Raw genomic sequence first — 24,229 nt, 5'->3', positions numbered from 1 at the left:
TTATTCTATATTTTCTTTATCTCTCTATTACAGAATGTGAATTATTTTCAAATACAGCGTTAGAAATAGCGTTCAGGAGCTGTCGAGAAATAATTCTTCTCATAGAATCTATACTCCAACAACAAAGACAGTATAAACAGAGATGAGAACCTTTGGGTTTGTGGCCAGTGATCACAAACGTTATCAACAGCTCTTTATTTAATATCCAGAGTGAACTTCTAAAGTATTGTCTTTAGTTTCAGGGAAGCTGACTGAAAGAATAAGGGTGTTTGAGACCCGTATTAGCTGCATTTTTAAGAGCCTTCGAGCAGCCCTCTCTGGCAAAATCTATTTAGTGCAGTGGGTAATGTTTTGGTAACGAACAAATGTATAAGGAAAATGAGAGTTGGGGCCCTAGGAGGAGTGGAGAACATCACCGGGCTGGAAATACTGTAAACACAGGTATATTGTATACGCACTCATGTGTGCGTGTGTAGGTCCTTTACTTAATTTCATAAGGCACTTTTTGTGACATTGCATCTAAATGAAAGTACCCATAAAAAACAGACACAATTTTAACCCGTAGTCCTAAACCATGACTAATATATCTTCGTAACCAAAAACAGAGCCTTTTTCCAGTTATTTTCTACATCAATGATAACTAAATAACACGTTTTTTTTATATACACAAACAGCACACAAAAGCCATTTGTTAGTAAAATTAAAATTTAACCGCCACCTTGCTACAGAAATGACATAAGATGTGGCAATACGACTAAACCAATCAACAAGCATTTCCTTTGCAAGTAGCCTATAGGGATGAGCAGAAGGCGGTTTCCTATTTAAATCGTTGGTCTCGACCCAATCACAGACCACTATGCCGGATTGTCAGCAAACTGACCAATCGAAGAGCGTATTCCACATTGTAGCCAATGAGAGAGCTAGTAAGGAATGACGTAGCTTAGTGATCAAATTTGAATTTGTTGTTGTGTAGATCTGAATTGTGGGAAAGAAGGATTATCCGCTTTTATGGATGTGAGGTAAGTCAGTTTTTGATAAAAATGTTTTGTGATGAAGATTTTAAGTTAACATTTAGTAGTGAAGTATATTTTCGGGATTAAATTGTATTTTAAGTGTTTTTTTAGAAGTAGATGATGCATTTTATTTGTAGCAAAGGGCAAAGAAAGGCGGGTGAAATAAACTGAGTGTGCATGCATTGAAAACTTTAGTACGATGAGCCCACAGCTGGATCCTAAATCAGAAGACACGCGTCATTCATCTCGGACCAGGGTTGAGAGCTACAAATCCTGACGTTCAGTCTGATCACGAATTGTTACTTCGAAACCCAGGCTGTTACGGTGCTAAGCCTGTTTTGCTTAGTTACCACTGAGTGGGCAGGACTGATGTATTTTTTATATTAGTACGTGGAATGTGCAAGCATTAATAAAGTATACAGTATCTGTAAAGAGACCGGTCTGATGTTCTGATTTTCGTGCACTTGGATAGCCCAGGCACTTTCTTTTTTGATTGCTTTTTATAATAATAATAATAATAATAATAATAATAATAAACTTTATTTTATATAGCGCCTTTAAAGGTGGCTTCTCAAAGCGCTTTACAGGATGACAATAACAATAAATAAGAAGACTAAACAATAAATAAGAAAATTTCACAAGACAGGACACAATTATAATTACAACAATACAACAATAAAGATAGAGGAGACCGTGGAAGATGGTATTAAGAAGAGCAGAGGGGTGAAGAATGGAACCAGTTAAGTAAAGGCTTTTCTGAAGAAGAAGGTTTTGAGTCTGGATTTGAAGGAGTTTAGAGAAGGTGACTCTCTAATATCCTTGGGCAAAGAGTTCCAGAGCTTGGGGGCATAGCAGGAGAAGGCCCTGTCGCCCATACAATGTAGACGGGCTTGGGGGACAGTAAGGAGAGCATTTTTGAATGTTTATTGACAGAATAATTTAGTCTCCTTCGTTGAACCGTTAAACGTGTGCACAATTATTAGTTTTGCTGATAACATACGGTTGTAAAAGCTGGTTCACCAGCCATGTAGTTAAATAGATACATTTAGCAATTGTTCAAATATCAGAATGTCTTTAATGACCTGCCGTTGTTGAATTCCATTTAATCACTTTATTTTTCCATTTTTCGTACCCTTTATCTTGTTTCAATAATCTAAGTAATAGTTATTTCACTATGCAATACAGTAAGTAGTGAATAAATGCTTGTTTAAGTGACCATCTAATAAATGTATTTCATGAATGCTATCATCCAGTTCCACGAATTAAGCTAACAGTGTCTGCAGTGCATAACTGATGACACATCGTAGCCTAATCTTTCATGGCTGGTGCTGGTTAGGGCAGATTAGAAATGGAATGTAAATGCCACCTTTCAACGTTTAATAACATGCTGTACTTGTTTTCAGGTCAGGCTTGATTCATTTCTGATTAAGCAACAAGCCCTGGAGTGCTCAGCATGAGCTGGGCAGTGGAAGAGTGGAAGGATGGGCTGCCTGGCAAAGCCCTCCAGAAAATCCAGGAAATCGAGAGCCAGCTAGACAAGCTGAAAAAGGAGAGGCAGCAGAAGCAGTTCCAGCTGGAAACATTGGAGGCTGCCTTGCAGAAGCAAAAACAAAAGGTGCTTCCCCCTGCTCTCCCCCCCCTTCACGTTAGGTGGGGGGGTTATTGAGTGTAAGAAACTGGAAGCATCGCAACTGCTTTAGGGTTCAGGAGCTGTTTTGTCCTCTGTGTCCCTTCTGCCGAACTGCTGCTCGTTTTGCAGCTTTCATGGTTTCGCCTGTCCAGCCTGGTGTGTGTCACGTTGACAAGACATGCACAAAGCCCATTTTTCAGGGGTTCAACAGGAAGAAACGAGTAGTACAGCTACTTATAAAAGAGTGGTTAGGGACTCTAAATGTTATTTATAAATATCTTGTGAATTACATATTATTCTTAATAGATGTGGATAAGGTGCTTTGAGATCCTTTTGAATGGCAAGTGCTGTGTGCATGTAATTATAGAAATTATCATTAATAATTGTTTATTACATGTCAATAGTTTGGAGATAGTTAAGAGACCCAGACTGAAGTGAAATCATAGTCTTTGTGATTTAGTTATTTAACATATTTAAAATGCATGTAACATTAAATTGGAGTTTCTTGGGTTATTTACTCCACTTGTGTTCTTTAGTTCTCCCCCAAGTAAGAATTCAAGAGATTATACAGTTTTTTCAGTGTTTTCTTCTCAGTGTTTTAAAAACATTTTCTGGCATATCCCAAAAGATGGAAGTAGAGAAGAATGAAGTAACAGCACTCAAAAGAGAGAACCAGTCTTTGGTGGAGTCCTGTGACAACCTGGAAAAGACAAGGCAAAAGGTTACCCATGAGCTGCAGGTAAAGGAACAGCAAGTCAACTACTTGGAGGGGCAGCTCGCTGCCAGCAAGAAACAAATCGAAAAACTGGAGCAAGAGATTAAGAGGTACATCATTCTACATTACTCAGAAGAAATACTGTGTTCCAATTCCACCTCCTGTTAATGCACAAAAAATCCTTCTGGTAAACATATTAAAAATAGAAGTTACAGTGCATTTTTTTTTTCAACCTAGATTCCAAAGGTAAATATTAATTGGTTGCCAAGTGACAAGTCTGAGTTTGTGGCTTAGATACAGATGCATGAATTCAGGCTGTCACAGATCAGCAGGTGACAGAATTCCATAGGGATAGCACCGAGCTGTTCCTCTCAGAAGAGAGATTCTGGAGACTCGCAGTTACATGTTGCCAGATTTGCATTTGGAAATAATCTGTTGACCTGGTGATATATAATCTTGGGAGAGCATCAGCCTTTAGCTAATTGAGGTTATGACAGATGTGTTCTATCGTGACATTGAATAACAATTTAGGCAAAAGTGAATTCTGATTATGACTATTCTGGCTATCGTATGTTCACACAATTGAATATAAATATTTTTATTTTCAATTTTATGAATATACATATTTCACTGAGTAAAGAATATTTCACTTGAACACATCAAGTTAAAGCTATTCCATCTTTCTGGTAATGTTGAGTTAAATATTGCAGTCCTTTGGTCGTAATAGTTACCTGTTCCTTGCCTAGAACAGTACTCCTAAAAGATGAACACCAACACGAGGTTTTAATTGTGAGCTTAATTTATAGTTCATACTTCAAATACTTGTTTCATTTATTCAGGAATACATCTAAAATGTTTATGAATGGTACCTAAGTGGTATTGTCATTTTTTTTCCCTATAGGAACAAGGTTGAACTAGACAGGAGCCAGCAGTCGGTTGCAGCAGGAGATCAACAATCATATGGAACACCACAGAAAAGCTTTGCAACTCCTGCCACACCAAGCCAAAAGCTACATGGTACATTTGACAATTTGACATTGTTGCCATCCTTTAGATATGAAATTAAAATATAGATCTCTACTACAGGGTTTGTGGAAATGAACTTTTGGAAATAAAACTGAAGCTTTTTTTTTCCAGATTCAAAACTGGAAGAAATTCAAGAGAAATATTATAAAGAAGTGGAAGAAAGACAAAAACTGGAAGCAGAGCTGAAAGTTATGCAAATCAAAGTAAGTTTTTTTAAAATACTAAAATGCTTTCAGTATATAGAATGGCAAAATTGTGTTACATTGTATTAGTGACTTTAATTGCTTATAATTAAGCTCATTTGAAAAGTAATAGCACAGCTAATGGCATAGATTGAATTCTTACATTACTGCTGCTTGGAATATCTGGGATTTACTGTACATATCTCTGGTACTAATTTGGCTCAGATGGTTGAGCTGGGACAGTGAAGAGTCCTGCAGAGCTTTGTAGTAGTAAGTATGTGGGTCATCTTGCAGCATAATGTCCTAGAACCACATTGCTTGTTTCTCTAGGGAGCGGATAAAGGAGAATCAGTACTGTTATACTCTGCAGGTGTTGTTGGTTTAATTTGTGATTATACAGAAGATTATTGTAAAATTCCAAGTGTGGAATTATTGTAAGACTTTTGTGTCATTAATAAATTCATATTTGTACACTATATTTTAGAAATGTATTCAAAAATGGAAATTACAGTATATATTGATTTCTTGCATTGTGGTCTCTTGTATTAATGCTCAATACATCTTGCCACCATTGTTTTTTTCCGGACTAGTTATTAAACCAGTCGTCAGTAAGTCATAAGGACATTGCAAGACAGCAGACACAATCCTCGATATTTCCTTGGCAACAAGACCAAACGCCAAGCCGACAGTCACACAGCTTCCTGGAAACCCCTTTGAAAAGGGGGATTGGAGCTTCCAGCTTCCTCTGGGACCATGAAGAAACTCCATACAAGCGAAATTCCAGAAGCACATTGCATGACAATGCAGGCAGCTCTCAGCAAAGTGAACAGCTGAAAGCAATGAATCAAGGTTTGTCCTTTGGCTTTGAGACATTACATTGGATTTTACAAGTGATGAATACCATTTCCATTATGCTGGGGTTTTAAAACTGATGTTGAATTTCCTGAACAAAATTCTGTTCAGTCAAACTGTCCTATCTATGTAGGTTTTTCATTGCAAACCAGGTTTTCAAAGCCTTTAATACTAATGACCGGACTGTTTTCATCCAGCTGTAAAACATAGCACATTATAGCTAGTGTGCTATATTCACAAACAGATACTGTATGTGAATATATGTAATATACCATTATATATAATATATGAAGTACATTTAAAAACAAATGCTGGAATTAGTCAAAATGAGGATGATTTAGATGTGCTAGCTAGAGTATTAACCTTAACTGGATAAGGGGATTTATCACTTTGGATTTTGAAGAGTGCTACGTTATCTAAAGTTCCAATTGGTTTACCTTTCCTAAAAAGAGTCTGGTTCTACTAAAATCATGGAAGTACATTACTTTTTGGGTCAAAGGGCAAGGTATTGCTTTTATCTTGTGTCTCTTTTAACTTTCATTCAAGTACTTGCTAGGTCCAGTTTTTACTTTTTTCAGAACATTGCAAGGTTGAATTGCTGTTGCCATTTTGATTATAACATCTTGTCAACTATCTTCTTTAAAAGATAGTCGCCGTACCTAAACACAGGAACTATAGTGGTAATTCTTATCAAGTAATAAAGTACACTGTTTAAAGTAAATCCGTTTTTTGTTGTCTGTATTAATTTTAAAATTTTCAGATCTGAAAGCCAAAGTGTCAGAGATGGAACTTTGTCTTCAGGCCCAAGACAAAGATATGAAAAACCACGTGAACAAGCTGCATGAAATTCAAATCAGCTTTGAAAAAGCAAAGATGGAACTTGCAGAGAAAGACAAAAACTTAAATAAATGCAGGGATGAATTGACCAGGGTGACAGGACAGTATGAACAAGCCACTTCCAAGGTATGTGGAAAGGTGTATTTTTTACATTTTGGTTTTATATTTTATGAAGGTTATACTTCATACTAATTAAATTATACCTTAAAGGTACCTACAGCTGTCTTGTGTATTTTGAAGAATAAGATTATTTAAAAATAACACTGTATAATTGTAACATTTTTATATGGGTTATAGAAAAACGTCAATGAGTTTCACAGTTTTAGTTATTTTTGCTTCAAAGAGGTTAGTTACTTACTGTTTAGATTTAAATGCTTGGTGTTGTGATCATTTACTTTAGCGTAAACATTGATACATTTTAATAAAACTGTTGATGTTAAAAACTATTAGTGGAGGATAGAATAGGGTAATATAGTGTATCATGATGTTTTTCTTGATGATATTAATATTATCAATCTGGTTTTCATGCAATTGATTTGGTTTAAATAGGATCATTTTTATACGTTTTCTATAATGTATCCCTAAATGTGTCTGGTAGTGTAGAATTTTCCTTTACTTTGGATAATCATTTTCTTATGTGAACACATTTTCATCCTACAAAAATGCTTTGTCTCATTGCCAGAATTTGAAAATATTGTGCTTTGAATTGACTTTGATCTGTTGTCTTTAGTGTTCATCATGATCAATTTCAGCATTCTCCCTTTCAAGCAAATGCATTTTCCAACTTTTGTAATGCTGTCCTTATGTAATGCCCCTCTTTCGTTTGAAATGGTTTTAATCCGATGTGTACTGCTGTCTTTGTAATACCACCCCCTCTTACAGCCATTGTAAATGCATGTACCAGGCTTTGTGGATTACTAAAAAGGACCATATTATCATTTCCTCGTGAATATGTGCAGATATATTGCCCACACCTATGAAAAGTCACATCATGAGTCATGGCCATCCTCTACACCAGACACCAAGTTCCAATAACATTACAAGTGCAAGTAAGCCTTAAAACAAAATAGTCCAATACCGTGTTATGTCTCATTTTCTTGTTTGTAAAAGCTAAAATAGTCATTTTGTTTGTAGCACTCACTTCTAGTAAAGGGTATAAATATTTATGTCAAGAAACTAAAGATCTATTCTTTGTATCCTGATCATGTTTTCTGTCTCTCTCAGTGTGCAGCCCTCGAACAGAAACTGAAGCAGTTGTCTGAGGAGTTGAACTGTCAGAGACACAATGCTGATAGCTCGCGGCTTGCCCTGGAGCAGAAGATGAAGGACCATGAAAAGGAGTACCAGAAGGTCTGATCAAAGTGCTTGCTGCAGTACAGCCTGTTATCCTGACCTGGGATTCAGATGTTTTTCTTGTCACGAGCCCATTAAACATGAATGCCCTTTTAAAGAAAATACTGTAGCTGTAATTTCATTTCCGAGTTCAGTAATAAAACTTTAGGTATTGATAGAATATGTCATTTGTCAAGATAGATATAATCTTGGCCTTTTTGGATAGCTCACATTAGCATCATGGCATTCATTTAATAAACAAATCTTAACATCTTTGTAACTCATAAAAGCATAATGAAAAATATTCATAAAAATATTTCAAAATGTTAACCCCAACATTTGACAGTTCCTACAAATGTGATATTTTCACATGTGATATGTACATTTTCATATTTAATCCTGCTGGTTACAATCTATATTAAATTTTTCTAATTTGTTTGGTACCATTTGATTCACTTAAGATTTTTGTTTTTCCAGGAGCTGGTACATCAACAGAATTCCCTTCGCAGTCTAGATCAAGAGTTTCATCAGATGAAATCAAAGATGAGCCAAGAGCTCCAGCTGGCCAAAAGTGATTACAATGCCCTTCAGGCTGAAATGGATAAGGTGTGAAAGAGCAAAGATTTCATATGTAGAATATCATCATTCCTCAGCTTTTTATTTCACGGTGGCAAACTATTTTCTTCTTCTTTGGGTTAAACTTTTTAGCTTCTCTAAATTTTGAGCCTCTCTAGTAGTGAAAGCTTCACATTATAGTTAGGAATTGTAGTTAGTAATATTTTTCCCACACAATTATTCAGAAGAGAATTAGTGGGCTGGTCAAAAACAGGTTTTAATACTCCACGAAAGCAAATAAACTATTTAAATGCTGCTTATGATGAAACGGGTGGCAGTGAATCTTTCTGTGGGACCTTTCCAAGAAACGTTCACACAGAAAATGGGATGGATGTTAACTGATTACCAGCAGGTGGCATTACATTTCGGAGGAGTTCATAGTTTATTCTCACGTTTTTTAATTCATAGATAGTGCAGCAGAAGCATCACCTGGAAAAATGTGTTGAAGATCTTAAGCAGAAGTTATGCAGGACGGAGCAGATACTACAAACTAGTCAGACGAAAGAGAATGAAATGAGAAAGAACTTTGAGGTAGGAGTTGTAATCTTTTCTGGTTGTAACCAAAATTTGTGTGGGGTTACTTAGAGGGGCTAGGATTGCATGATATATTTTTAGTTTAAAGGAATTTAGTTAAGTGTCTAATAAGTATAATTAAAGTATAGGCTTTTATAATGTTGACATGAATGTAAATAAAATTTAGTTTTCCTCATGTAAATTTGAATGATATGACTCTCTACCTCTGCCTGTGCACATGCATTTGTATTAGCTACATTATTCCCACTTGTAGGAAATGTACTTATTTGTGAATGTGTATTTGTTTTAAATTCAATTTCACCTTTGTAGGGAATCCAAAAAGAAAAAAACAGTCTTAGCTGTCAGTTCGAGCAAAGTTCAAGGAGAATGACTCAAGTAGAAGAAGAACTGAAAGCTGCAAAACAAAATCTCAAACAAAGCCATAGCTTGATGGAAGACTTTAAAGGTGAGGTTTCTTCTAGAACATGGAAACACATCTTGAATGGTGTTTTTTGATCTTTGGAAATATTGATGGTTTTCAATTAAATTGCTGAGAGAAAGATGGAAAAATTAAGTGATTAATTTTCTACACCAAAATCGACAATTAAGTGACTTTTACAAATCTATTACTTCAAAGGTAGTGTGAATAGAAGTAGTTACACTTTTGGTTTTTCCTCAGAATTTCAGAGTGTAAAAAAATCAAAAATGAATTTTGACATTATATACTGTACAGTAAATATATTGTGTATTATGATATAAAAAGGTTACCAATATGCTAATGTATTGGTAATTCCAATTTTCTTATGCATGCATGCGATATATGATTTACCCTTAAAATGAATTAATTTTATTTTAAAGTGGGATGTGTATAGCAATCATTTCACGTTAAATATGACTAATGTTTAGTATAGCATTCTATTAAGAATTTCTTTCAGGATTATACATGTTTTAAAAATCTTAGACTCCCTTTGTCTTTTTTTGAAAGAGATTACTTTTATTTACAGCTAAAACTCTTGCACAAAGTGAAGAACTGAAATGTCTTCAAGTTAAAATGGAAAACCAAGATCAGTCTTCAGCGTTGGAGTTGGAAAACATGAAAAAAGTAGTGTCTGATCTTGAAAAGATTAAAGAAATGGCTCAGAACCAAATAAAGAAACAAGAACAGGACCTGGAACAAATGAAAAGTAAGCAGACTGTTATGGAGAAAGAACAGCAGGCACTGCAAATTGCTCTGGATTCTAAGCAGAATGAATGCACTGAATTAAAGAAGGAGAATGATTTCCTTTCCAAATGGAAGACTGAAAAGGAAGATCTTGTAAACAGTGTAGAGATTGAAAGAGAACACATGTTAAATAAAATTGGTGATTTGGAAAAAAATATTGAGATGATTCAGAATGTGAGCTGTGGCCTAAATGAAAAGGTGAATAGTCTTAAAAGTGAGAAGGAAGATTTGACAGAGCAGACTGACTCTTTAAAAGGTGAACTTCTTAAAAAGTGTATGGAATTAGAAGAAAAGAGCAAAGTGTATGAAGAACTTCAGAAAAGCTCCGAGGAGGATAATCTAAAGTATACAAAAGATTTAGAGAATGGCAACCTGCAGATTACTGAACTCCAAGCAAAGGCATCAAATTTGGAAATGAAACTGCAATTGGAGACCTGTAGAGCTGACAAAATGGAACAGTCTTACAATGAATTTATACTACAGTATGAAAGTGCTTGCAATCTTGCAAAATCGAAAGAGTCTGTAATTGATCTGAAGGAAGAAGAAATCTTACACTTAAAGAACACCATTTCTCAGGCATTGTCCCAACATGAGCAACAGCTAGAAAAGCTCAGTACGGAAAGGTGTAGTTTACTTAAAGCACACGAAGAGAGTCTCTATGAAAAAGAACAAGCATTTCAGCAGGCCAGTCTGAACTTTGAAAAGAGTCAACAGGAAGCAGCACTCTTAAAGGATCAAGTGTCTTCATTAGAATCTTCTTTAAAACTTCAAAAAAACCTTAATGTTGAATTACAGAGCAAATGTGAAGAGCTTTCAAAAGTTAAAGGTGAACTGCAGATTAAATTTTCACAGGCTGAGGAAAGCCAAAAAGAACTTCTTCAAGAATTATCTCTGCTGTCTGAACAAGCCAGTTCTTCAGTGTCTCTACAAGAGCAGTGTAATCTTTTCTCCGAAGCAGCTAAGGAAAAGGAAGCTTCTTTGCAAAATTTGACGAAGGAGCTTGAAAGCAAAGTAACTCAATTGCAGGTCTTCAAAGCAAGTGTTGAGGAGCTTAAAAATTCAGTTGAGGAAACAGGGTTGAAGTCTTCCAGATTAGAAGATGAAAATGCACAGCTCAAAGCTAGACTACAGACTCTGGAAGAAGAAATTGGACAGGTTACTGTGAGGAGTCGAAGTCTAGAGGACTCTCACAACATCTTGTGCCAAGAGAAAGACAGTCTTTTGAAAGAAATATCTAGACTAAATGATTTAGTAGGAGAGAAAGAAGATGCTTCTGCAGAGATGATACAATCTTACAAAAATGAGCTTGGGGTTGCTAATGAGTTGTGTGCTCAACTTAAAAGCTCTTTAGAAGACCTACAGGGCAAATATACTTCTGTTATGGAGCTGAATTCAACCTTAGAAATTTGTCTGAGGGAAGAATCATATAAAAAGTTTTCCCAGGATAAGGAATTAGTGGAACTTCAGAAAAAATATAGGGACGAATCAGAAGAACATGCTGCTATGCTCAAGGGTTATGAAGATAAGCAAATGCAACTACTCCAGGAGAAAGATGCATTACAGTCTCAGCTGCAAAATAAAAGCAATGAAGTTGAAAATACAATGGAGAAACTAGAAATGGCAGAAAATGAAATAAGCCAGCTAAAAAAGAATAATGTGATCTGTAATGAAGAGCTAAAAAAAATGCAAGATTGCTATAGAATGATCACCCAAGAAAAAGAGACTTTGAAACAGCAGGTATCTACTCACCAAAGTGATCTGGAGTCTTTGAAAAGTGTGTTATTAATTTCTGAAAACTGTATAGTAGAAAGAAACCTGAAGATTGAAATGCTTGAGGCTAAGCTAAGTGCCGCAGAATTGAAACAGATAGAAATTTCTGACAGATTAAAGGAAAAGGAAGTACAGTTGAACAAAATTAATGTTCAGCTTGAAATGCTTCAGATGGATCTTGAGGATAATCAGAAAAATTGTGTTTGTGAAGGAAGTGAGTTTGAACAACTTAAAAATTCCTTAGGTATCCTTGAGGGAAAACTTAAGGAAAATGAGTTGCAAAAGTCTTCTCTGCAGAAAACGTTGCACTCTGCCAGGGAAGAACTTGCAGAGAAAGAACGTGAGGCCTTACTCACCAAAGCAGTTTTGGAGGATGCCCAAAAATCCAGCAAAAGCATGAATGAAAGTTATATTGCTCTTGCTGCTAAAGTTGAAATGTTGCAGGCTACAAATGAGAAAGCTCAATTTTCCCTGGATGAGGAAGTTAAAAGATATACAGTTCTTGAAAATTCCTATAGTAATTTGGTAGCAGAAAAGACAGAATTGAAAACTAAGCTTACTGAATCACAACATCAGTGCTTGAATGCTCTTGAAGAGAATAAAATCTTAATAAAGAACAGCAGTTTTAGCTTTGAGGAAACTCTGTTAAGACTACAAGAAGAAAATCAGACATTGAAATCCATGCTTGACCGGCAAAATGATAAAAGCAAATGCTCTGAAGAGCTCAAAATGCAGAATAAAGATCTTGAAAGCTGCCAAATAAGTTCTGAATGCCAATATGGTAGCTTATCAAACCTATCTAAGCAACAATGCTTTATTGATCAACTTCAGGCAGAGAAAGCTCTGCTCACTCAAGAGACAATCCACAAGAAGCTGAAAGCTGACACATCAGAACTCCAGACCTGTGTCCATGATGATGGTCCATTATGCAGGACACACAATGATTTGTGCCCATTGGAGATTGAGCTCCTAAAAAAGTCTGAGGAACTAAAAATGCTCTCTCAAACCTATGAAGACTCTTTGAAGACTTTGAAAGAACAAATGGATAGACAGAAAGAAGTTTCAAAAGAAGAGATCGAGGAGCTGAAAGCTGCCTTGTCCAGAGTACAACGTGAGCTTGATCAACTCCAACAGCATCATCTAGATGAAGTAAGGGTGTGGCAGCAGAAGCTGGTCGATTTGAATGCAGAAATGGAGACCAGACTTGCAGAGGAGAAACAGAATTGTGAGTTTTTGTCTTCTGAGTTGGAGACTGCAAGACTGCAGATGCAATGTCTAGACCTGAGCTCCCGTTCTCTCCTGTGTTCTGAGAATGATGAAGAGTTCCACCAGGTAAGGTATTTCATTGTTCATCATTAGTCTTCTGTAAGTGATTTCAGTGAAGTTTAATTGAAGACAAATCTAATGTTATGCAATCCAGCTTCCTTCATTTTCCCACCAGCACAATTTATCTCATTAGGGCAGGGGTTTGCTATAAATAAACTGTTTGGCATTATACATCAGCATTTGTTGTCAACTGGTTAAAGGATTAAACTTAAAATGCTTATTTGTGATCACGTGAAAGCTTGCATGCAAATTGAAAAGCTAATGCTATTTCTTAAATTTCCCATAGTAATTGTTATACAACTTGTTAAATTCTTCAAAAAACATAACTGAACTTGTTACATTTTTATACTTATCGGTACTAATAATAATGGAAAAATGCCAATGGAAAAAATACTGTTTTTAAGTCTGTTGTGGTAAAATCTCTACATTTGCATATTTAAACAGAAGACTTCAAGCTTGTTAATCCATATACAGTATATCAGAGAGTGAAAGGTTTATGTATTTATGCTTATATATTTCTAATCAATCACTTAGTACTCTTTTCTTTGATTTGCAAATAAAAGGGGAGAACTTGTTGGTAGTTTAGTAAGTAGTGAATCTAAAATTTTGTCCAGCCATTTTTTTAAGGTGCCTAGAGTGTTTGGGCCTCAGATACCTGACTGGAGAGTCTGTTCCAGACACTCATAACTCTGGGTGAAGAAGTGTTTCTTATTCCCTGTCCTTCCCCTTGATTTTCCAAATGTGACTCTGTCTTCTTGTTTCACTATTGAGTGTGAAACAGTAACCTAATTTGAATTTATCAATACCTGTTAGAATTCTGAAGCATTTAGAGTACTAGGATAAAATCTCCTCTTTTTTTGTCCTAAAGAGTAAAGATTTATCTCCCTCAACAATTCCATATATTATACGGTAACCTGAGACCAAGAATAATATTTGTTGCTCTTTCAACTCTTTCTAAGGCTCTAATATATTTTCTATGATATGTTTACTAAAACTAAACACAACTTCCCTAGATTTAATTTCTCACACTTTTTACTATTACACTTCCAAATGTGACTTTACTCTGTTTAAATGCCAAAATTCTATGTTAATGCATTTTAGTGCTTTTATTTAGTATTTGAGAGTTGTTTTGTATGTTGGGTACAGTACTATCTGTTAGGTCTAGCTTAGCTGAAAAGCTCAGAATCCTGAGTTTGAAAGTAGAACCAATCATTCAAGACTCTTAAAGTTTTGGCTGTCAGACCATTTGTACAGTTTTGCATTGCTATAAAGTATAAAGTGGTGTTGAGGTTACAAGTAAAAAGAACTTGCTTTATCTTAATAATATTATTTGAGATTTATAATAAATGTTTTTTTATAATAAATGTTATATATTGTCAATAATCTAAAACAATAATATTTGTTTTCTGCTGTAGGCCAACACTGAAAAGGGAGGTATAAAATGCCTTTCTCCAGAGAAAGACCCTGAAGAATTGAAGACTGAAATATTAGAGTCGACTGAACAACAGTACAACCCCAATGTGAATGAAGAGGTTGAGCATTCGGTAGCAGGAAGCAACACAGCCATTAATGATACATTTGATGGACTTTTAAGTGGAGTGGAAATTCTTACTCTGGAAAATGATTCTTCTGTAGTAGAGGATGACTTGCATACCACCAAAACAAGCACAGAAAATTTACAAGTCAGTGTGTTGCAAGAATGTCTTAAAGATTTGGAAGAAAACAATGAAAAGGGCAATTTGGAGAATGATGTTCAGACTTTATGCTCACAGTTAGATCTTAATAAAGTTGAAATAATTTCAAAAACAGATTTGTTTGCTGAAATGGAAGAAAAGTTCCAAAAATTGGAAAAAGAAAATTCAAATTTGATACAAAAATTAAGTGTCTCTGTTATGGAGAACCAGAAACTTGATGAACATGTAAGGGAACTGGACGAAGAGCTTAATAGCCTAAATTTGCAGTTAAAGACATCAAAATTGCAATTGTCTGATGTAACCAATTTGTTGGAAAGTCTGGAAATGGCTAAAGGAGGCTGGGATGAAAAGTTACTTCAGATTGAAAGTGATCTGAAAAGGACTCAATCTGAGAAGGCTAATCTGGAAAAACATATCTTGTCTTTGGAGGCAGAGTTTGAAGAGATCCAGCAGAAGAATGAGAAGCTGCAGAAAGAGCTTGACTTAAGTAAGAAAGCAATTGAAAGTTTAGAACAACAGCTGAAAGGGGCTGTAGATGAAAGAAATCAGCTGCATCAAGATTTGTCCTTGTGCACTGAGGAAAAGGAAGAAGTTGAACGTGATTTCCAGAGGTGGAAAGGAAAAGCTGAACAACTAGAAAAGGATAACGTTGATGCCAAGGAGTTTATAAAGATCCTTGAGAAAGATATAACGAATCAAAAATGTCAAAGAGAATTGGCCAACAGTAGCCTTGATAACCTGCAAAGCGAAAAAGATAAACTTTTGCAGCAGCTTCAGAACATGGAACAGACTGTTGTGTTACTGAAAGAGGAGAATCAAGAGTTGCTTAGAGTATTGAATGAAGTTAAGGAAGAAAAAACTTCAGTCTCAACAGAGTGTGAAGTTCTTGAGAGCAAAGTACAAGAGCTAGGAAATGAAAACTCAAAGCTGTCCCAGTTGCTGGAGTCATCCCTATGTGAAAAGGGTGAAATTGCATCAAAGTTGAATTCTACTCAGGAAGAGGTAACCCAAATGCGTGCAGGCATTGAGAAACTAAGGGTGAGAATTGAAGCAGATGAGAAAAAGAAACGGCACGTGGGTGAACAGCTGAAAGCAAGCCAGAGGAAAGCTGATGTTCTCGTGGACAAAATCGAAAAGCTTGAAAGGGAAAGAGAGATGACCGAAGCAAGTCTGGAAGATGCAATTCTTCAGGCAGAGTCTGCTAAAGCAGAGCTTGAAATTTTAGCCCCTGAAAAGAAGGAACTAACAAAATCAATAGAATGTAAAGTACAAGAAATTAATGATCTGAAGGCAGTAAAGGAGAAATTGGAAAAGGAGTTGCTCTGTAAGAATGAACAGGTTGTACAGCTGCAGATCTCATCTAGTGCAGCTTCTGAGAGACTGGAAGTGCTTGAAAAAGAAGTCAAAGTAGCTAAAACTAATCAAGAAAATGCGGCAAAAACATGTGAATCAAAAGTAAAAGAAATAAGTAATGAGCTGCAGCTAAGCAAAGATGAGGTTATGTCAATGCAGTTAAAAGAAAATGATTTAAATTCTCAGTTATCTTGTTTTAAAAATGAAAATATCATGTTATCCCAGAAACTCCAGGAAGCTGAAAAGACCCTTGCAGACGTGAAATCCCTAAATCAGGTTCTTTCTCAAGATTGTGAGGCAAAGCAACTGAAATTGATTGAGAGCACTGGGGTAAATGACCAGTTGCAACAAGAAGTGGTTGATCTGCAAGTGCTGAGGCAGACTGCAGAAGAGAAGCTGACAAGTTTAAAAGTTGAAAAGGAGGAGTTGGAAAAGGAAAAGGTCTGTCTACAGACAATTGTAACGGAGTGGGAGCAAAGGTCACAGATAATGTCAACGAAGGCAGAAGTGATGCAAAACACAATAAATTCTCTGGAAGATGATTTAAAACAGCACAAGCATAATTTGGAGTCGGTGAAAGTCATTAATTTGGAACTCACTGAAAAGGTAATCTGATATATTAAGTATAAAGTGCTTTACAAATATAACCATATTAAAGAATGTTTTGCTAACAAGTAATATTTCTGTGTTAATTTCAAAAGAAAGATCCAATATTTCTCAATTGTCAAAAGATCTAACACCTAAAGTCCTTTGGTCTTAATTGAGATTGTTTTCCTAACAGGTAAGCATGTTACAAGAAAATTGCTTCAAGCTACAAAATGAAATCAATGATTGTTTGAAAAAAGCAGAGAGGATGCAGAAGGATTTTGAGCTTGAAAGGAACTCCCTTTCTGTTGAGCTTCAGTCCTCTCGGCAAGAAGTGGAAAGCTACAAGGTATTGTTTTTTTAGTTTTCGTGGAGAATTGAACTGTTGCCTTTGTTCTGCATCTTTGTAACCTGATTTATATCCTGATCAAGTTTTTTTCTTCAGCTGTCTTTAGAGATCTCTGCTTCAGAAAAAGAAGAGCTTAAGAAGAATCTGGCCTTATCTCAGGATAACATTGCTTTATATGAGCAGAAAATTAAGGAAATGGAAGGTGCCTGTCAAGAGAAGCTTGCACTAGCCCAGGAAAGGGTAAGGTTTAGGACTGTTACAGGAGAACGTGCTCGTCATAACCAAAGTGAGCATTGTTTCCAAAACTGGTAAAATATTATCGTCTCATACAAATGACAAAGTTCAGGTGTCTGTGAAGCACAAGTCTCTTTATTTCATATGCATATGGAAGTTCGGCTTGCAATCACCGGACTTAAAAATAAGTAACTAAAGATGTTTTTTTATACCAAGCTACCAAGTTACTATGACACATTCTAAACGAATGATAAGACAGCAACATTAATTATATCTTAGTTGCAGACTAGACAACAGTTAGTCCTTTTCATGTGTTCTGGGCATACAGCCTGCTTACCAAATACATGCCCTTTATCTTACTGACCAAGGCCAGGCAACATCTTTATATATTTGGGCGCAAAGCCAACTTCACGCCACTAGACTGCATAGTTTGCAAAAATACAAAAAAAAATGATATTATTATCTCACTTCCCAGGTGTCTCCCTTATCTCTTCAATATTAATCAAAACTGAGTATATTTGCCATTATTTTGTGCTTGTGCATCATTTTTAATGCATAAAGAGTAATTCTAAGTTTATTTGAAATATTAGTTTTAACTTTTCATGTAGCTTAAGTATTTCATTCAGGCATATGAGTTGCAACCAGAAATGCAGTTTAACTGCAAAAGGGAAAAGTTGGCAAAAAATAATGGTTATCAATGAAATTCAGTAAAAGCTACAACCCAAAATGCCACTAATTAACCAATACAGAATGTCTATTCCTTTTTTCTCCTGTTGTCTTGTGCCTTCTTTTGGGTGACTTTTCTCTGCCACTGAGTGAACTACAAATCTACAAGGGATGTTTTTTACAGATAAAAATTGAAAGTATGGAACACTCATTTAAGTGTGTTACATAATCATGCCCTGGGCATAAAAAAGAGAATGCAAAGACAACAGTCTAGCCATAGCTGCAGTGCAGCTGCAGTAACAGAAAAGGCTTTGTATGTGTCCTCCACCTTTTCCAGGAATGCAAAATAATAAAGGAGATTAAATCATTTAGCATCTCCAAATAACACATTCCCCTTTTGTTTTTTACGACTACTGTACCTGTCATTATCTGACTTGCTTATTTTGTGATTAGTTCAGATAAAAGTCTCAGTTTCAAGAATTAAGAATGCATAAACTGTTTAATTTTGTTTCCCCCTTGCTTGAGTTCTGCGAGGATTTTGCATTGTTCTTGAATACTGTTGCCAGGATAATACCTCTTCATTGTGTTCTTTAGTCAACACATGTTGTGCCACTACCCCCTGAGATTTAAATGTCATACTTTGGTTTTCTTGGTTTGTTTTAATATCCTGGTGCTGTTTAACATTACACTCTGGAGAAAGCTATGATAAAATATTATACAACACTTCACATCCAGGTCTGCACTGACACTTACTAAGACTGCGTAGGCCTAAAAAAATCAGATCACAACACCTTTTTTCTCTATTTGGTAGTTATGCTCCTTATTGTAGGGCTATTTCTTGAAGAACGAAAGCAAGTTGTAAAATTATTCAGAACTTCACCTTGGAGGAGGAAATATTTTATCGGTGGGATTGGTTACGAAGAAGGGAACCGAGACCTAAGGAATTATAATGTGTAATTATTTGGAAGAATAGAAAGTCCTTGTCTACATGGAAAATTTGCCTTTTATGCATTTAAGGAAATATTGATTTCAGCTAAAATGCAACATCTAATGACCTTTCATGTTCTTCAGTATGAAGGAGAAAAACAGGCACTGAAACGAGAACTGACTGGAGCAGAGCAAAAGAACATTGATTGTTTCACTGAAATAAATGACCTGAAGTCCAGTAAAGAAGAGCTGAACTTAGCATTAAAGGAATCGGAAATAAAATTGGAGCAGTGTACCAAAATAAAGGTAATTAATATGTTCTAAAGATTTTTTAAAATATGTCAGGTATACATACAGTAGGTGTGGGATGTGTCTCAAAAAAGTGTAAGCCTGCCACAAGGCGTTGATTTTGTTTTCCGCTTCTAAAAACCTGCTAAACATCTACAGGGTGACCTGAATTCCACCATTATGCGGCTCACTAAGGAGAAAGATTCTGCCCTCAACAAGCTACAGCTCTGGATGAAGTCCTGCAAACAGCTAGAGCAAGAGAAAGAAGCACTCCTCAAAGAAAACCAGCAGCAAGAACTGCTTGCCAAACGTAATGCCAGCCTAGAAGAAGGTATGACGCAACCTTGGAGATTTTGTTTCTGTGAGCACTATATATAACACTGCTATAAACAATTGTTCAGAAATCTTGAGTATCAATCACTACAGCATTAACAATATTCTGCTGTGGTGTTTGTTCTTTGGTTGCTATACATAATGAACGCCAGTTTTTAGGAATATTGTTCCTCTCACTGGACCTGTAGCTTGATGAAGTTTGATTTACTCCTGCATAGATGAGGAATTAATAAAGCTAGGAATTAATAAAGCTGGGAATTATGGACATATGGGCTGTTTTTTCATTTTTTCTGCTAAATGTATCATCACGTATGTGTACTTGCAATGGCAAAAACTGAAAGTAAGGTTGACTTGATAACGACTTGGTATATATAATAACGGCTTTAGGGACTTGGCCTTTTTGTTGTTTGCATTTAATATTGTTTATATATTTGTGATTAGATTGCAGCACAATAAAAGTAAGACATTTATTTCTGTCTTGTGTAAGTAGAAGGCAGCTTTTTTTCCCACTGCAATACTGTGTAGATCATTCAAAGTAAACGTACTTTAAATATAAATACATGTCGTGTTTTATAGATTATTTTAAAAGGAAAGATGAGCAATAAAAGGAGCAATTTCCTATTTTTACTGTTTGAAATGGTTTCTTCTTCACTCTACAGTAGGAGCACTACAGTCCGAGATACAAGAACTCAAAGAGGCCTTGGATGAGAAGAGTAAAGAAGCTGATGAGAGCATGGAGAAGTACTGCAATATCATGATTAGTCTTCACAAACTGGAAGAAGCCAATGAGATCCTTGAAAACAAACTTGCTTTAATGAGCAGCCAGGTATTGCCTTTGAAAGGTAGCAAAACAGCAGGGAGCACTCCAAAAACATCAGATTCCCCAACAGAAAAGAACCCTAAGTCTGCAGAAAGGAGGAGAGCTTCACCCAGAGGACAGTCACGGCTTTCAGCAAAGAGGCAGAGAGCTTCAGGTGCTGAGGAGGAGACTGACCCAGCAAAGGCACAGGAGCACCTGAGCTCCAGCAAGAGAGTCTGTGGACAAGTGAACCCCCAAACAGCGCAGCGTACAGAGGAGGAGGATGAAGAATTCAGACTAGAGGGGTTACCAGAAGTGGTGAAAAAAGGTAAATGTTTTTCAGTGCATGTGATGTACTGAAGAATTAAGAATTTAAGCTGAAGAATTGGGTTAGAAAAAAAAACATGCCAGAGTCTTCTCAAGGGGCATTGCTGGAGAAGTAGCAAAAAAGCAAACAAAAAAGAAAATCTAAAGAAGACCATTTATGGGTAAAAAAAAAGGTCCAGTTTTGACAGGAGGCATTAGGCTTTCAGGTAATCGATAGTTCAGTTATAATTAGTCAGATATTTTGAATTTTAATTATTTAATTGTGAAGCTTCACTGCTATTCTAATTACACAAGTTGACATTTGCATAACATTCAAAAGCATTCTCATACTATCCTAAGATGGAAACATTGCCTTCGCAATACTTACTGAGTTCTTCGGTGGTGAGCTGCAGCTGCAGCAGTTACCTGTATGCCCCATAAAGACTATTAAAGTTCATAGCATTAACATGATCTCTCTGGGGGGTTTCTAGGGTTTGCAGATATCCCATCTGGAGAAATGAGCCCCTACATTATTCGTAGGACAACTGTTCAGAGGTGCAGCCCGCGCCTTGCTGCAAAGAGATCTCCCACATTACAGACTGCTCAGAAAGGACTGGAAAATGCTGTTCCTGGACAGAAACCCACAGCAGAGGGCAGCAAAAATAAAAAAGTAAGAGTTAACGTGCTACATATGCCTTTGCATAAACAGGGCAATGGAACACTATTACTATGACTGACATTACAAATGGCTGTTATAAGCAGCCTTGAGACCAAAGAATACAAACACTGCTGTCGATGTGTTTTTTGAGTTCTCAAAAGTTTAGACATTTCAAACACAGGAAACAATCCACTTAAAATGAGTTTAGTTGTAAATGTTTTCAAATTTATTTTGGAAGTGCTACACGTTTTAACACATCATTAATATATTGCAATTTAGAACTTAAAGGCTTTTATTTTCTCCCTTGTGAAGCTATATTCTAAATGTCTTATGAAACTAAATTGAATATTTATGCATTATGCACAATTACTATAACATCATGCATCCTGAACAGTCATCTAGAATGCCTCTCAAAGGTGGTCTTTTAAACATTTCCGCAGACACTTCCTTCCATGAGTAATACAAAGACAAGCAATGACTGCCAGCAAGCTCTTTCTGAAAATGACTAACCACCTTCAGTTCTTAGAAGCTTAATGTACACTGCGAGCACCTTTTGAGCTACTTCAAACGACATAGTATAGTACCAGACATGGTGGTGTTCTAATTGACCATTTGTAGCTATTTCCCATTTCCTGCTGATTTTCAAATAGACTAAAGAATATAATGTGGTGTGAGCTGGGTCACACTATTGTTGTTCTTTCTGTTCTGGGTTGACTTTTGTATTCCAGTCACTGAAACTAAAGTATTAAGAAACAAAAATACACTTTTTTTTTCCTTCAGTGTGTGTTCCATTATCTCGAAATCTATTCTTTTCTAAGGATAAGACAATTGTTATAGAGGTGTCACAGCTGACACTTAAAAATGTTCTCCTCTCATTTAAGGTGGTGTCATTTTAACCTGTCAGAAAGTTAAAAAAAAAGTATATTTCTCTTTTGCTTGAAGTAATTTTACACAGTGGGACTTTACTTGCAAAGACCGCAGTGTTAACATGAACCTGTCTGTACTTAAGAGTTAATTTAGTCATTCACAAATTAACCTCGTATTAACTGTGTTCATCGTAATTTATAGCTTACCGTACAGGTTACGTTGTTTGGATAAAGCTGTGTGAAGTGTTCAGTTGTACACATCTTGAAATACTGCAATCAGTATTCAAAAAAGATGATCGTTGTTAAAATTGATGTTGTTAAAATATGCTTCTTTTGTAGCAGATGCACAAAGTGGAATCACTACCTGCACCAGTGGTCATCAGTGCAGGGAAACTGCTGTCAACCATAACTAACAGTCCGACTAAGCAGGGTTTCGAGAGTCCTGTCAGCAACATGGAAGTAAGGAGAAGCAAGAGATCCCTAAGCTCAAAGAAATCACCTGAGCAAATGGAGAAACGGAGACAAATAGTGGCTTCTGAAAACTCAAGTGAAAACTGTCAAGTACAGTGATAACAGTTTTGATTTCTAAACTGAAAAGTGTAAATAGCAGTATTTCGTGTAAGAATAAAAAAAATGTATAATAGTTTTTTCTACTTATTTGTATTATTTTTTAAACATGCATTTTTAAAGCTTGTTTTAGTTGAAAAAGAAAATATCACAAAATGTCTTTAGAACAGAATTGTACAAAACCAGGTTAAGCGAGTCTACCTATAGAGCTTAAAAAATAGCAGAATACTTCTCTGATCCTACTACTTTTAAGATCAAGAAGGTTTTCTGAAAATGTATACAAGTTCAAAATGCACCGTTCATTAAATGACATTAAGTGACAACTTGCTTGTTTGATTTTTTTTTAAATACATTTAAAAACCTCTAGCTTTACTCAGAGTGGGTCAGTGTCGTGACATTTAGAGCTTGTTTATTTTTTTGTTGTTGTTTTGTAAAGCGCTTTGAGAAGCCACCTTAAAAGGTGCTATATAAAATAAAGTTTATTTATTATGATCTACAGGATAACAGGTAGTGGAGAACTATTCTCTTATAAAATATAAAACCTTGCATCTTAATAGTCCACTTATTTACAGTGGATCCCTTTTACAGGTAGAAGCAAGACAGCCTTTATGATTGTCATGTGGTAGCTGTTTTGAAACAGCCAAGATATGATGTAAACGTTAAAAAGTGAAGAATTATTTAGCCATTTGATACTAGACTGTAAATTTAAGGGTAAAGTTTGGGGTTGTAATTATTAGTGTTAATTATTAATGCCTTTTTACTGTTCAGTGGCTAATTAGTATGTCAGTTTAGCTTTTACAGGCAAAAAAGAGCACTAGCTATAGTTCTGTATAACTATGTATAACATAGCTTGTGCAAAACCCAGTTACAGAACTGACATTGCTCCCGCTGAAAACCAGATGGGTTTGGCAAAGGAGCTGGTCTTTTGGGGTGGTGAAGTTATCTGCTGTTTAGGAAGTGGCATGGGGAGCGACAGGAATCAAATCGGGGGCCGGGGAAGCTGCATTTGTACTGCTGGTTCCGTGACTCATGTCTGTCGTTCACTGAGGATGTTGCAGAGGAGAGCTGGAGGACTTCAGAAGAATGTGAGGAGGCTCATGAGGCAGCTACAGAAATCGACACCCTCCCCCTTCTGAAATCTAGACAGTGTAAAACTGCCACAGCCGAGGACCCGGTTCTTTGGCATGGCGGTGTTATCTGGTGCCTAGGGAGTGGCGCTGTGCGTGCGCGAAGTCTCGAATTGACCAGGATCACACCCCTGGAGGGGCAGGGAGAGCTATACTCGTCATGAAGATTGGTGTGCAAAGAGTGACCCACGGAAACAATTGTTTTCTTCCTGTACTATTTTCAGGTGTACAGTAGCTACTGAAGGAGCAGATTCAGGTACTAACTTAGTTTCCGATATTTGAGGTTTTAAAGTGCTAAAAATGTTGAATACAGTAAGTAACACCACATTTATATTCTGAAAACACATTGTGATTGAATTATACTATATGATGAATCATTGGTGATTCTGCACAGGAAATGGCTGTTTTTATACAGATGGAAAAAAGCTGGTAAAGTATGATTAT

At 36.1% G+C, this 24,229-nt stretch overlaps 1 protein-coding gene across 2 annotated transcripts; it reads left to right on the top strand.

Moving 5' to 3' along the window:
• Positions 1-949: 949 nt before the first annotated feature.
• cenpf (centromere protein F) lies at positions 950-22,734 on the top strand. Of its 2 annotated transcripts, none has more exons than XM_015352098.2 (20): positions 950-1,019; positions 2,417-2,628; positions 3,272-3,468; positions 4,260-4,375; positions 4,496-4,587; positions 5,157-5,415; positions 6,179-6,381; positions 7,480-7,605; positions 8,065-8,193; positions 8,611-8,733; positions 9,046-9,181; positions 9,720-13,039; positions 14,449-16,686; positions 16,862-17,014; positions 17,111-17,254; positions 18,986-19,147; positions 19,289-19,460; positions 20,122-20,589; positions 21,059-21,237; positions 22,434-22,734. In XM_015352098.2, the coding sequence occupies exons 2-20, from the start codon at positions 2,467-2,469 to the stop codon at positions 22,659-22,661; spliced, it is 8,607 nt and encodes a 2,868-aa protein (XP_015207584.2). In that variant the 5' UTR covers positions 950-1,019; positions 2,417-2,466; the 3' UTR covers positions 22,662-22,734. The 2 variants fall into 2 exon arrangements, with proteins under 2 accessions (XP_015207584.2, XP_015207576.2); XM_015352090.2 differs by having other exon boundaries at positions 22,431-22,734.
• The last annotated feature ends 1,495 nt before the right edge of the window (positions 22,735-24,229 follow it).

This window comes from Lepisosteus oculatus, chromosome 2 (genome assembly GCF_040954835.1).
Source record: "Lepisosteus oculatus isolate fLepOcu1 chromosome 2, fLepOcu1.hap2, whole genome shotgun sequence".
In the NCBI taxonomy this organism is placed as follows: domain Eukaryota; kingdom Metazoa; phylum Chordata; class Actinopteri; order Semionotiformes; family Lepisosteidae; genus Lepisosteus; species Lepisosteus oculatus.
The sequence above is the reverse complement of the archived record's forward strand: the minus strand, read 5'-3'. Positions and strand labels throughout refer to the sequence as shown.